General features: G+C 44.1%; 1 protein-coding gene across 1 annotated transcript in view; it reads right to left on the reverse strand.

The window, feature by feature from the left end:
- Window positions 1–12731, reverse strand: part of LOC139689296 (high-affinity choline transporter 1-like) — a 56901-nt gene that overhangs the window by 11921 nt on the left and 32249 nt on the right. Inside the window, exons 5-7 of the mRNA XM_071586364.1 lie at window positions 9747–9896; window positions 5250–5379; window positions 2379–2470 (exon numbers count right to left, since the gene is read on the reverse strand). Coding sequence (XP_071442465.1) covers window positions 2379–2470; window positions 5250–5379; window positions 9747–9896 — 372 coding nt within the window. The remainder of the gene's footprint in view (window positions 1–2378; window positions 2471–5249; window positions 5380–9746; window positions 9897–12731) is intronic.

The raw sequence follows: 12731 nt of genomic DNA on the forward strand, positions 1-12731 counted from the left end.
TCGAACTGGACACATTTTTCAAAATGACGGTTCTCCAAAGCAACGACTTTTCTCGACTTAAATCTCAGCATGGAAGAAGCATAAAGAGAAGTGCCATCCCTCTTTTCCTATATTGACTAAGCATGAAATTTAATTGATGCCACTAATTATTTTACAAAATTTTCATTTGAACAAAATAATGTTAAACTTACAATTTTAAAGTGCCTCAACTTAAATTTCGCTAATTTTTTAGATGTTATATTTATTATTTATTTACACAATTACGTTGCAATTAGGCGATTTTCCTGGTGGCAACGGTCAAGCTTGGTCAAAGTTATCTCTTAAAACGAAAATTACACACGGACACATATAAAAACAGATAAGAGACAAAATATTTTATATTATAAATATATCTTATATTATAAAATATATCTTATATTATAAAGTGTTTTTTGTAAAATATTTGGAGTGCTCTTTCAATTTGAATTTTTTTAAGTTTCGACTTAATCATTAACCTATCTGAGGGTAGGCTCTTCGGAAACAGACAAATGATGTTTTTTTCAAATCTAAATACATTTTTTTAATCTAAACATTTCAAATCTAAACATTCCTTTATACAAAGGATTGTTTGGACGTGTTCATTGAAACCTTTTTATGCTTCAGCTTTAAAATTTTCCTGACTTTGATTAAGATATTGTTCCTAAATTATCTCACCATCAAAAGTACAAGATATCACATTTTTAGGCTTTGTTTTTCGCATTAAGAATGAAAAATTGCTAACTTTACTTCCGTAGTGATTCATTGCGACCGATTTACGGGGAAATTTCTGATTTCCTTTTTTCCGATATTTTATTTTGGCGTTTCGTTTCCCACAAAAAGAAGTTTGTTGCAAACAAATAAAATATAAATAATCAGGAAATATAACGTATCATTGAAAACAAACTCATCACAATTTTACGCGAAAAAATGAAGGAAAGTTAGCCTGTTTAATTGGCACTCATTGCCAGCACTGTCAGTAACTTTACATTTACTGATGCTGCGTAAAGGTGAAATGCATATGGATGTAAATTAATAAAAATGAGTCTCACAAAGTGCGGACAGTGCTCCTAAAATAATTTTTTTAAGTTCCAAGCAAAGATGGTGACTTGCAAGCGGCTCCGGAGATAATTTCAGGGCTGACCGAGGAATTCGATCGCAGTTGAGGGTAAAATGTGACTCGGGGGAGGAATGTGAGGGGGAAAATGCTCAAACTCTCTTCTCCCCAAGAGTCGGACCAAGCTTAAAATAAGGGAAGAATTCCAAGCTTATAGCCGCAATGTCCTTAAAATGGTGGAGGAAGGGCAAGGTGCCCTGGGAACACTTGACTTGTGGAAAGGTCGATCGTGGCCAGCGCCATCGATAGAAAAGATGGCGCCCTTCTATCGTGAGTCCGTTGTCAGCGTGGAAATGACAATGTAAGAATGAAAACCCGTTAAGTAAAGAGGTGGAGGAGCGAGTTGTGAAGCAAAGACGACTAGCTCCAGGAAACGTCTTTTCTAAGAACGTCGGAGTGTGTCGTCCTCGTCAGTGTTGCAAGTCGCAGGCTCGCCGCATCAGGAAAAAAACTAATGTCCAACTTGGCGTCTCTCGAAAGGAAGGGACCCCTGAATAAGGTAAGTCGAATATGACGGCACGAACGTGGCGTTTTCAAAGCCTTTCCTATCGAGGTCATAAAGCGACGATAAAGATCGAAGCAACGAATATCGAATAATGAGGAGCTTAGCACCACTCGCGATTCGAAGAGAGACTGAGTGTTGAGGCACCTGCTGCGGGCGCCGCGGAGGAAGGCAGGAGGAACCCCCGTGGAGGGAAGCGGAGGGAGGGATTCCCTTCCCCGGTCCACGGGGCGAGGTGGTGCCATGGCAATCCACGCATTCGAAGGAGGAAGGGCCTGCCTCCAGACGGGGCCTGTTAAGCATCTGTCCTCGTGGACGAGGGGAAAAGAAAGGAGGGCGCCTCGGCGGAAACGATTTTGAAAGGAAAGGTTCAAAGGACCCGAGACTGCCGGAAGACACAAAAACTGCCTTTCTCTAGGATGGACACTCGCTCGTGTCAGTTCAACCGATGTTTTTCCTTGACTGCTGCTTCCATAAACTGTTCTCGGAATCAGATCTGAGGACAACGGAGGTGCGCGTTTGAGCACCGAGCCACTGAAGCGCGCAGTAATGCTGAGCGCACGTCCGTTCGAAACGCAAAGTGCGTCCTTAATGCGTCACTCCGAATGACTAAAATATGTGTAAACTCCGAATGAAATTTCGATCGAAATTCTCGGGTGGGTCTCAAGTTGCCGAGCGGATTTGAGTGCCCTCTCCCTTGCGGCGCGGTGATTCCCACCGTCTCCGCACCCCGGGGCCGCTCACCGAAGGGGTCAGGTGTCGTAGGGCCAGCGGCAGGATGACGCTGCTCTCGGCTGAAGTCACGTTTCGCCCGAAGCTCTCCACGCTCGGCCAATCTGCGAGGACGGGAAGGAGGAGAGAGGCGAGGTTAAAGGGCGGGAGGACGAGTGAGCACCAGCAAAGTATATATAAATTGGGTCCTCCCCAGCCGTGAAGTCCAGCTGCGCGCATCTTTTGAAGTGCACCACGTCCGAATTCCCATCGCCATTTGATTGTTCGAAGATTTATGGAAACCGTATTCATGTTACTGGAATCTAGAGGTTTTTAAGGTTAGTTTAGACAGGTTTTGGAATTTTTTCTTTAATGTAGAATACAGAAGGATGATCTCCGATTGAATTTAATCTTCGATATTATTATTTTACTCCAACGGCTGCGAAGACTCCATTGGTCAAAAACACAGGACTAATTAAATGGCAGATAATTTCAACATGAAACCGTAATGCGTGCCATAATACTTGAATTCAAATGGAAACTGCGGTTTAAAGGCTCTGAATAATTATGGCATGTAGTATAAATAATCATTTCTGGGTTTCTTTTTTCAGATAAATTGATCTTTGATAAACATAGATCATGCGAGCAATCGATAGAATATTCCTGGTCGAAGTAAAAGCGGAACTAACGAACTTGGTCATAGTTCAGACATAAATGCAATTACAGGGAGGAAAAAGTCGACAGGGCATACGATATGTTAAAGGACCCCATCGCGGATGTTCCTGGAAGGGAAACTTTTGATAGTGATGAATGATTGGAACGCTACGGTAGGCGAAGGAATGGACGGGGAGTTGTCTTTATTTTGTGGCAAGATTGAGACTATGGGGTCTCTTTAATCGCCTTAAGATGGTAGACAGTGGATGATAATAGACTGCAGTAAGTTAGGGGAAAACGGTTTAGGTACGAGGAATTAATACAGGGAGTAAGCAAAAGAGTTATGCAGGAGACAGGGGGTAATTAATCATCACCAACACTTGGTTGAACACCACAAAGACGTAGGAACTTATGGAAATTGTGAGGTGACTCAGAAAGGTATCAGTTTGACTACAGGGTTCGTCCGGAAAATAAGTGTACTGACTCCTGGGCTGGGCGCGCCGCTCCAGCACCGCTCTGACGGGCTGCGATTGGAGGGGGGTATGTTGGCAAGCGACGCTGAAAAAGGCAGTCGGCTCTAAGCTGTGGTGTAGTGAGGAGCTCTGTTAACGCGAACCTCCACGCTCGACCCACGTCACGGAACGCGATGCCGAAGTTTTTGGAGCAGCGTTATTCCATCAAATTTGCGGTAAAGCTTGGGAAATCGTCTACCGAAACTGTCGGTATGATTAACCAGGCTTACGGGGAGTCAGCCATGTCCAGAAACATGATCTTTCGGTGGCACAAGATGTTCGTGGAGGGCAGAGAAGAGGCCTTGACGACGAGTCTTCGAGAGGTTCCCGATGATGCCTTCGCGGGAGCGTTCCAGGAATGGGAACGCCGCTGGAACAAGCGTATCGACTCACAAGGGTCCTATTTTGAGGAATATTAGCTTAAGATATGTAAAAGTGTAATAAATTTTTTTTCCTGAGCTCAGTACACTTATTTTCCGGACGAACCCTGTATATTATGGTTATGCGCAGATTTAGGAACCGCGTGAACAATCCGCACAGTTTCCCGGGAGCAGACTCTGATCACAATTCAGTTGTCATGGAGTGTAGCCGTAGTTTCAAAACGATAAGGCAGGGGCGGCGGCTTAGGAAATGAAATGTAGAAGTGCTAAATGGATTGGCAAGGAAGGAGTGTCCGCACGCTGTATGGAAAATGGATGGATGAGGGAAAAGAGCTGAGTACTATGAAGGAAAAAATAGAAATGTATCGAAAAGGGATATCAAGGGCCGTTAATGTAATAATTGGATATGCACATGGAAAAAGGACAAGGAAACAGAAGATAGGATAAACGAGGGAAGGAAATGGAAAAATATAAACACAGAGTTATATGGGAGGAAGTACGAATAGGAAATTCAGTTCGATAGAAATGGGATGAGGAGAATAATAAAACGAAGGTTGTAAGGTTATCTAGGAAGAGGAAAGCCAAGCTGAACGTTAAAATAGGGGGGCAAAGACTGGAGCAGGGGGAACAGTGTGTGTATCTTGGGAGTTTTTCGGACGAAAACGGTCAAAGTATGGAGCAGAGACGTAAGGAGAAAAATTGCGTTATGCAGATACGGTTTAACGAGGAGGAGGGAATTGATGGCAGGGGCGTTGAGTAAGGATGTTAGGGAAGGCGACCGAGAGCTAAGGTCCTTTGCGCCTTTAAAAATTGATTAGAATAAAAAGAAGGGTAGAGAGAAACCCGGCGTCGGCATTAGCCTATTCTTAACGAAAGGCGCCGAGGGGTCACACAGTTTAACATTCCATCCGACGGACTCACACCGCAAAGTGCTCTACACAAAGCACCTCAAGCAGGGATCTGGATACCATACCGAAAAACTATCTGCCACCTTCAGGATTCGAACCCGGGCCCTCTGGTTGGGAAGCCAATACGCTAGCCACCGCACCACCTCTTATAATTTAAGGGCGTATTGTTGGAATAGGGCATGAAAATATTTCTAACGCCAGAAATGATTGAATGTTGTCACTATAGTGAGTATTACTGTGACTGATAAGTAAAAAATGAAGAAATATGATTTTTGGTCGGTTGAGTGAGATGCAAGCCTAATCCCTAACACCCTTTTCCAGCCGCCTTGGTTCCCGTAGACCCAGAGCATTCCACTTTCCCTTTCATTCGGCTCTCCTAGTTACTCAATGGCCGCATATATTGGTCCCAGCCAGTGGACGGGAGGGGAGGGGAGGGGGGGGAACATTCACCGGTCACCCTGGCGACGACCCCGATGGCGGCGGCGGGCGTGCCCATGATGATGCAGCCGAAGAACGCCGTCACGGAGAGGACCCTGGCCAGCGAAGAGCTCCTCATGCACAGAATCCGCTGGAAGTAGCCCTGGAACGAGCAAAGGTGGTGCGCCCCACGGTATCGTCACGCGCCCCGCGAGCGGACCCACGCCGACATGCGGCAGGGAGTGCCAGACTACCAACCATCAGGGACAGTCATTCATTTGATCGCGCTTTTGGGCACATTTTATTTCCAAATCCCTTTTGACTGTGCGCAGTGCTCAACAATGCCGCGAAAACGAATTTTGCGAAGGCTCTGCCCGGAAATGGATTTCCCTCAAACGCCCATCGCGGTCTCGTCCGCCATTGCTGCGTTGGGAGGGGCGGAAACAATTTCCCGGGTCGCGGCGACAGAGCACGCTCGATTTGTTGGCCAACAGCCCCTCACCCCGCGAAGGCGTCCGTTCAAAGGAGGAGGAGGCACTGCGGACGACTTCAATGGCCGCAAGAACTCGAGGAGTGCAATCTCCACGTACTGTCAATCATCGAAAATGGAGTGATTACTCTGCATTTTGATAATATCTGCCGATGTTTTATTCAGCTATGAGGACAGCGGCGAACCTGGATTGCATCATTATATATGAAACTGGCAAAATAAAGTAACTTTACATTTATTCAAATTTAAATGTGATCTATTAGTTATCTTAGGCAATGGGAGAAATGAACAAGATTGAGAAGGCATTCCCATTTTTCATGCAATAGTACATATTTAATTTTGGTTGTGAATCGGCGATACATTTCCAGACATTTGTTACGAGTTTAAATTCATTATTCTTACGTATTGAGGTCGAATGCGTCGTATTGAATAATTAAAAGCTATTTTTGACCTAGGGAGAAGAGGAATATTGAGGGAATGTGTGTCAAGGGGTTGAGTGTCTCGCCTCTTCCCGACCACCCCTGGGGCCCATGTATGAACTCGTAGTCCAGATTAGCGAGGCTGATGGAAGCAGAATGTAGTTGGTGCAATCTCACGCAAGGAAAATTTAAGTTAATATATTTTTTTTCTAAATGAGTAGAGCATCCACTTGCCTCTGCGCTTAGAATTTAATTCTCAAGATGGGCCGAAAGAAGGGCGAAATTGGCGCACCCATATTACACATTTTTACCAAAGATTCTTAATTATATTGCGTCGCTTTTATCTACTCAAATGTCGAGCAAAGGTAGTAAACTTCGTAATATCAATTCGGGTTTCATTGGTTGGGCGAGTTCGTGTTCATTTATTGCAATTACTATATGCTCGAGGAGGAAGGAGAAAATATTAATAAATTAAATTTTTTGGAATTTAATGTTTTTTGATGACCTTTCAAAAGACTATAGGCAAACGGTCGTATCCACTTTCCTTTTTTCTGATTCATGAAATACAAGCGATTCAAAATAAAGACTCGATGCATAAATGCGTAATGCATAGCTCAATATTAGTAGATATATGCGAGCGGAATTGGAAAATTTTCATTTGATGCCATTAATTTGAGTATATCGACTATAGTTTTTGAAATTCGAATAAAATCATTCAATCGAATTGCATTTCGCTACTTCGCAAATCCCTATTCGCCACTACTTAGTAAATCTTCTTCTGAAAGAATTCCTAGATATTTTAACTGCTCCACTTCCCTTTGGATGGATAAAAAAACCAAATAAATATCTTGTCTCTCATTGCCAAAAGCACAACCCAACGTTATCTCTACAACATACCCTCTTCATCTCTGTGTACTTCCTCCCTTTATCCCGTCCAACATCCCTATCCTGTTCCTTCCCTTTCCTCGTTTGCCCAACATTCTCCCCTCTATTACAGTCTTCAACATTCCACTGCCGATCAATACGCCCTCCATCCATTTTTCCTGCCTCCTTATGATTTCTCCCAACAAACCCCTCTCTTCGCCCACCATACCAAGTACTTCCTCATTTGTGTTCCTTTCGGTCCATTTCACCTTCTCCACATCCACATTTCAAAAGTCATCAATCTGCGTCTATCCTCCTGCTTCAATGACCACGTTTCCACGCCGTACATAGCTACGCTCCATATCAAAATTTTCACGAGCCTTTTCTTAACATCCTTACTCAACGGCCCTCTCATGAACTTCCTCCTTCTTGTGAAAGCCTCTTTGCCTAGCGCAAGGTTTAACTTGAGTTAAAATTGCTTCTCTTTTTCTAAAAACATAGCCTTTGTTTTATTTATATTAATTCTCATCCCATAACTATCTCTCTGACTTTACTACGCATTTAGCGTAGCTTGGCTGACTGATGGACTGAAGCCTGATCATCTGATCATTAATCAAACAGATTTTACGTATTCCCCGCCGACTTTTATTCCTACCTCCAGTTCTTCTCCTGTCTCTCTAATCATTTCCTCCACATTTACGTGGAACAGCACGGGTGATAATGGACAACACTCTGCCCATCCAGATTCACCGTTCCCCACTCGCACCTGAGCACTATGAGACATGTACAGGTAGCGGATTTTCCTCCTGTCCCACCAATCTAATCTTTTTTCTGTAATATACCCATTATTTTTCCCCAGTTCACTCTAGCAAACGCCTTTTCGAAATCTGCAAAACAGGAAAATACGCCCTGATTGTATTCTATTGTCCTCTAAATTAGTGGCTTCATTGCTGCAATGGCATCGCGAGTACCTCTCCCCTTCCTTAACCCAAACTGATCATCCCCTAAGTAATCATTTGCTCTACTCTCTATCCTTCTGTTGATGATCATGAGAACGACTTTATTTGCGTGTGAAATCAGAGTTATTGTTCTGTAGTCCTCACATATTGCTAACTTTCCGATTTTTTATTAGACACCAACATTGATCTGACGAAATTTCCCGGGCAATTATCTCCTTCATAAATTCTACGAATTAGTCCATAAAGGCTCTTCCTGCCACATTTCCCCAAACCTTTAAGTAGTTCCGCAGGAATACTGTTTGCTTTCCGTATTTGATTTCGTCTCCCTTATTGCCCTTTTTATCTCGCCATTGAGTTAACCTGGACCTAAGCTATCTTCATCTACGTCATATTCTCTATCTATTTCTAATATTGCTGGTGTAATTTCCTTATTTTTCGATGCCTCTATACATATATTCCCCCCTCGTCTGGTTCAAATAATATTTTTCCTGATCTTGGATTTTTGCCGAGATTTTCCCTTCTTACTTCCTGTAGAGCGCATCAATTTCATTCATCCTTTCGCCGTAAACTTTTTTACGCCCTTACACTGGGTTTGCCACAACGTTTCTTTTGTTCTATTTGTTGTTCTCACCATAGATTACTATTAAACTCTGTATACTTCCTTCTGCCTAACTTTGAATTTACATTCTTACATTTCCCTCTCTCATCTATCTTTCTAATGATCTCATCCGTGATCCATGGTTTCCTTGTCCTTTTCCTATTCCCTATTCCTGTACTGTAGTTTCTTTTGTGGCTTTCGATATCCCTGTAATCACAGTCCGCATCAGCTCCCGAGAAGCTGTGCGATTTCATCCTACTATTCCTAAATTTGTGTCTAACCGGGATATAATCTAGCTGATACCTCTCTGAGTCACCTGGCATTTTTCATGCATACCTACGTCTTATGTGGTGTCTAAACACACTGTTAGTGATGACTAATCCCTGTCTCCTGCAGAACTCAACTGCTTTCTCCCCGCGGTCATTCCTTGTGCCTAAACGGTAGTCCCCCACCACATCACTATCTCCTCCTTCGCCTACCGTCACATTCCAATCCCCCATCACTATCAAATGTTTCTCTCCAGGAACACACGCGATTATGTCATCTAACTGATCGTATATCCTATCGACCTCTTCTTCCTTATGGTTGATCGGTGGCATGTATACATGAATAATAACAAAGTTCGTTAGTTCCACTATTACTTCTGCCTATAATAACTAAGAATTTTGGAGAACTTCAAATGCACATTAACTTTGCCCAATTAATGTTCTCAATTCAAGCAAAAATATTCATTACAGCTTTGACACATCCCCGGGAAAAAAGATTAGTTTCATTGTATTTGAATCTTAAATTTTCTTTTGGAAACTTAATTTTTTTTCGTATTAATGTTTGAATACTTTGAAACGGGAAATAGATACATTTTATACTTTTTAGGGCTTTTTATTACAATTTGAATGCCGTTTTTAGGCAATTGTCAAAGAAACTTAATTATTATTGAAGGATTGACAGCATTTCCCCATGACTTCTTTGTAATTCGGAACGAAATACAGAATTTATTGAGTGCAATATACGGTTGGTAGTCGGCGATGGTTTAAATAGCGGTATCCTTGGGCCGAGTCGTACGCCACGAATGTCCAAGTGGCGAACGCCCTGTGGGTGGGGCGGTGGGCACTGTGGGGCGCCCGCAGCGCGGCATTTGCACTCATCCCTTCCGAGGAATCTAATGGGACCGGGAGGGTCACGACCACCGCCGATGCTCACCTGCCATGGTATTCCGCCAAGGATCAGCAGCAGCATGTTGTCCAGCCAGATGCCGGCGTCCTGCGGCGCCACGTGGCCCACCCACTCCGTCCACTCCGGTCGCTCCGCGGAGACGGCCTCGTGCGCGAAGACGAATGGGGTGGACAGCGACTGGGGTGCCAGTGCACGCCGCCATGCGGTGGGTAGGATGGAAAATGGTACGGTCACGGAAGCGGGCCACATCCCGCCGACCAATCAGTTTGCGGTGGTGAGCGATGAGCACATCGAACGGCATCGATAGCGAAATGTGGACTGGGGCTAATGATCAGAGCTTGTGCGCGCATGAATCTGAAATCGCCGACGCTGCGACGTCACAACGACACGACGCTGTCGAGAGCGACAATGTCGAGACCACACAGATTGAATGCCACCGTGACCTAATCTTGGGAGAAATGGGTGGCATTGGCTGTTATTTGGTGTGCTGAGGCATGGAAGAACTTCAATCGACTAATTCTCACATTTCTACGTGAAACGACGAATTAGTATTTCGCATCCCGAGAATTTTAACAGGGAACGTGTAAAAAAGGGTTGCGCAGCACTTATTTTTACTCAAGCTGGCGAAAGAAAAGGTCTATAAATAAATTATGACAACAGCCATTACCAAATTTGAGTGCATTATGAAGTATGAAGAAGACATTAAAAGCAAAAAACACAATGGCGCTGAATAAACCCAACCAGCGTCTTGAAATGGATCATAAGTAATTAGCGCTGCTTGCTGAAGCCGTGTGTGTGGCGCGTGGAATTGCTTGAGCTGCCGTCGATGCAAATGCCGAAAGTGATGAGAGTCACGAGCGCACGTGTATTTGTGGTTAATGGCTCTTTGACTAGAAGACAAGAGAGTCAATAATAGAATCAGGTCGGGGGGTCTGGGAAATCAGCCATGTAATAGGCCAACTCTACACTCGAAGCATTCTTAAGAAAGAACGGGAAGAAAACTGGAGGAATGTAAAAATACTGATGTCAGTCCGTATAATCTCGGTGGTTTTGGGGCCGAAGAAAATAGTCCACGTTATTCTTCCCTCGGGATGAGAGATTTCTTTATCAGAGCTCTGAGGTTTCGCTCTATTTTTGCTGTCGGGTCGGTCTTCAGTTTCTTATACGTTCCATCCTGGAGAAGTTTCGTTATTTGGCTCCGGTAGTTCTCTTTGTTGATTATCACAGTTGCGTTCCCTTTGCCTGCAGATATTATGAGAATGCTCTCGTTTTCTTGCAGTTTCTTCAGAGCTCGTCTGTCGGCAGTTGTGATATTCGCCTTAGGTGGTCTAGCGTTGCGTAGAATGATCGGTCCGTTTCCAAAAAATTCCGAAAGACCTATTTGAAGGGGTCTACCAAGTACCCTGCTCATGTGGGAAAGCCTACATCGGGGAAGTATGCCGATCAAAGAAAGTTTATTTATTTATCGGCTTAATTGGGCGAGGTTGAGACTAATAGTCTCTTCTTCCACCTAACCGTACATTACAGACATTATATTGAAGACAATCACATGCAACCAAACCCTAGGGCGGGAATCGAACCCGCGACCTCTGGATTGGTAGGCGAGGACGTTACCCCGCCGCCACCGAGGACGGCCGGCCGGCGAGGCCGGAAAGTTCAGAAGAAGGAACACCTCCGGGCAACAACAAATAAGCAGTTTCACCTGTCGGCCATTTCAGAACACCAATGGAGTGAACCCGGTCACGAGATATTATTCCAAAAAGCAAACGTAATAGCAAAGGAGAGTAGATACTACCCACGATTAATTAGAGAAGCAATTGAGATCGCAAAAAACCCGGAGAACATTAACAGAGATGAAGGCTACCATCTCCACAACGCGTGGAAGAGAGTTCTCCGGGAACGGACCAATCAGCGAGCAGCCACTAGACGGGACCACCTATATAAGGGTGGCAAAAATCCGACGCCCTGTGGTCTGGCGGAGGTTTTACGGGTTTCCCTCCGCCCTTGGGCGAATGCCGGGCCGATACCGCTCCCGTAGAAAAGAAAAGACTAGAAAGGTTTTCCGCAAACGCTACCCTCTTTGTGGCCTGTCCTTATTTATTTTTTCCACCCCGAAGAGGATCATGATCCTATAACGGGGTTTCCGTGTTGTTTTTGTTATGTTTATATATTGTTTATATTCTCTTTACAATCTGTACTCTGTAATACGGAAATAAAAACCTTTAAAACTGAACTGAACAACCGACGCCCTCGCCCCGTTGTGAAATTACAGTCACCAGCACGAGTCATCACCACCCTCTTCCCCTGAAGTGGACCTGCCACCCCACCGAGTCCGCACTATTCTGCCACTCCCACCATGTCTGCAGCCGGATCCAGACCTGCCGCTATTTCGCCCGCCCCGCAGAAGAAAAAGGCGCACCGAACCAGTGACTGACCACACACAGTGAAGTGACTAAAATGACTAAAGTGAAGTGCCTTTTAAAACATTTGTTATACACTGTTATCCTTATGTTGTTACCGTATATCGTTTCTTTATTGTTGTTACCATTTGTTTGATTATTGTATTGTTGCTACTGTTGTCACCGTTACAATTACGTTTGTTTCATTATTTATTATTATCTATAAATTTGTTATTCTTGTCTTCTCCGGTGGCCTGGCGGAGGTTTTACGGGTTTCCCTCCGCCCATGGGTGAATGCCGGGCTGATACCGCTCCCGTAGAAAAGAAATCATAGGTTTTTCCGCAGCCGCTACCATCTTGTAGCCTTTCATTATTTAATTTTTCCACCCCCAGGGAGGAGTTTATCCTAAAACGGGGTTTCCGTATTGTTATGTCATGTTTCAATCATATATTTTATGCATTTCTTGTACGCTGTTTCTATACGGAAATAAAGACCTCCAAAACTAAACTAAACTAACCGAGTCTTTCACGAAATACTGTGCTTCCGTTTGTTTCGCAAAAGGTTGCACAGTGAATACAACGTATCTTGTTTTTCTTAAATAATCTGCCGCCC

Source organism: Hetaerina americana, unplaced genomic scaffold (assembly GCF_022747635.1).
Source record: "Hetaerina americana unplaced genomic scaffold, ioHetAmer1.1.p SCAF_22, whole genome shotgun sequence".
Classification (NCBI taxonomy): domain Eukaryota; kingdom Metazoa; phylum Arthropoda; class Insecta; order Odonata; family Calopterygidae; genus Hetaerina; species Hetaerina americana.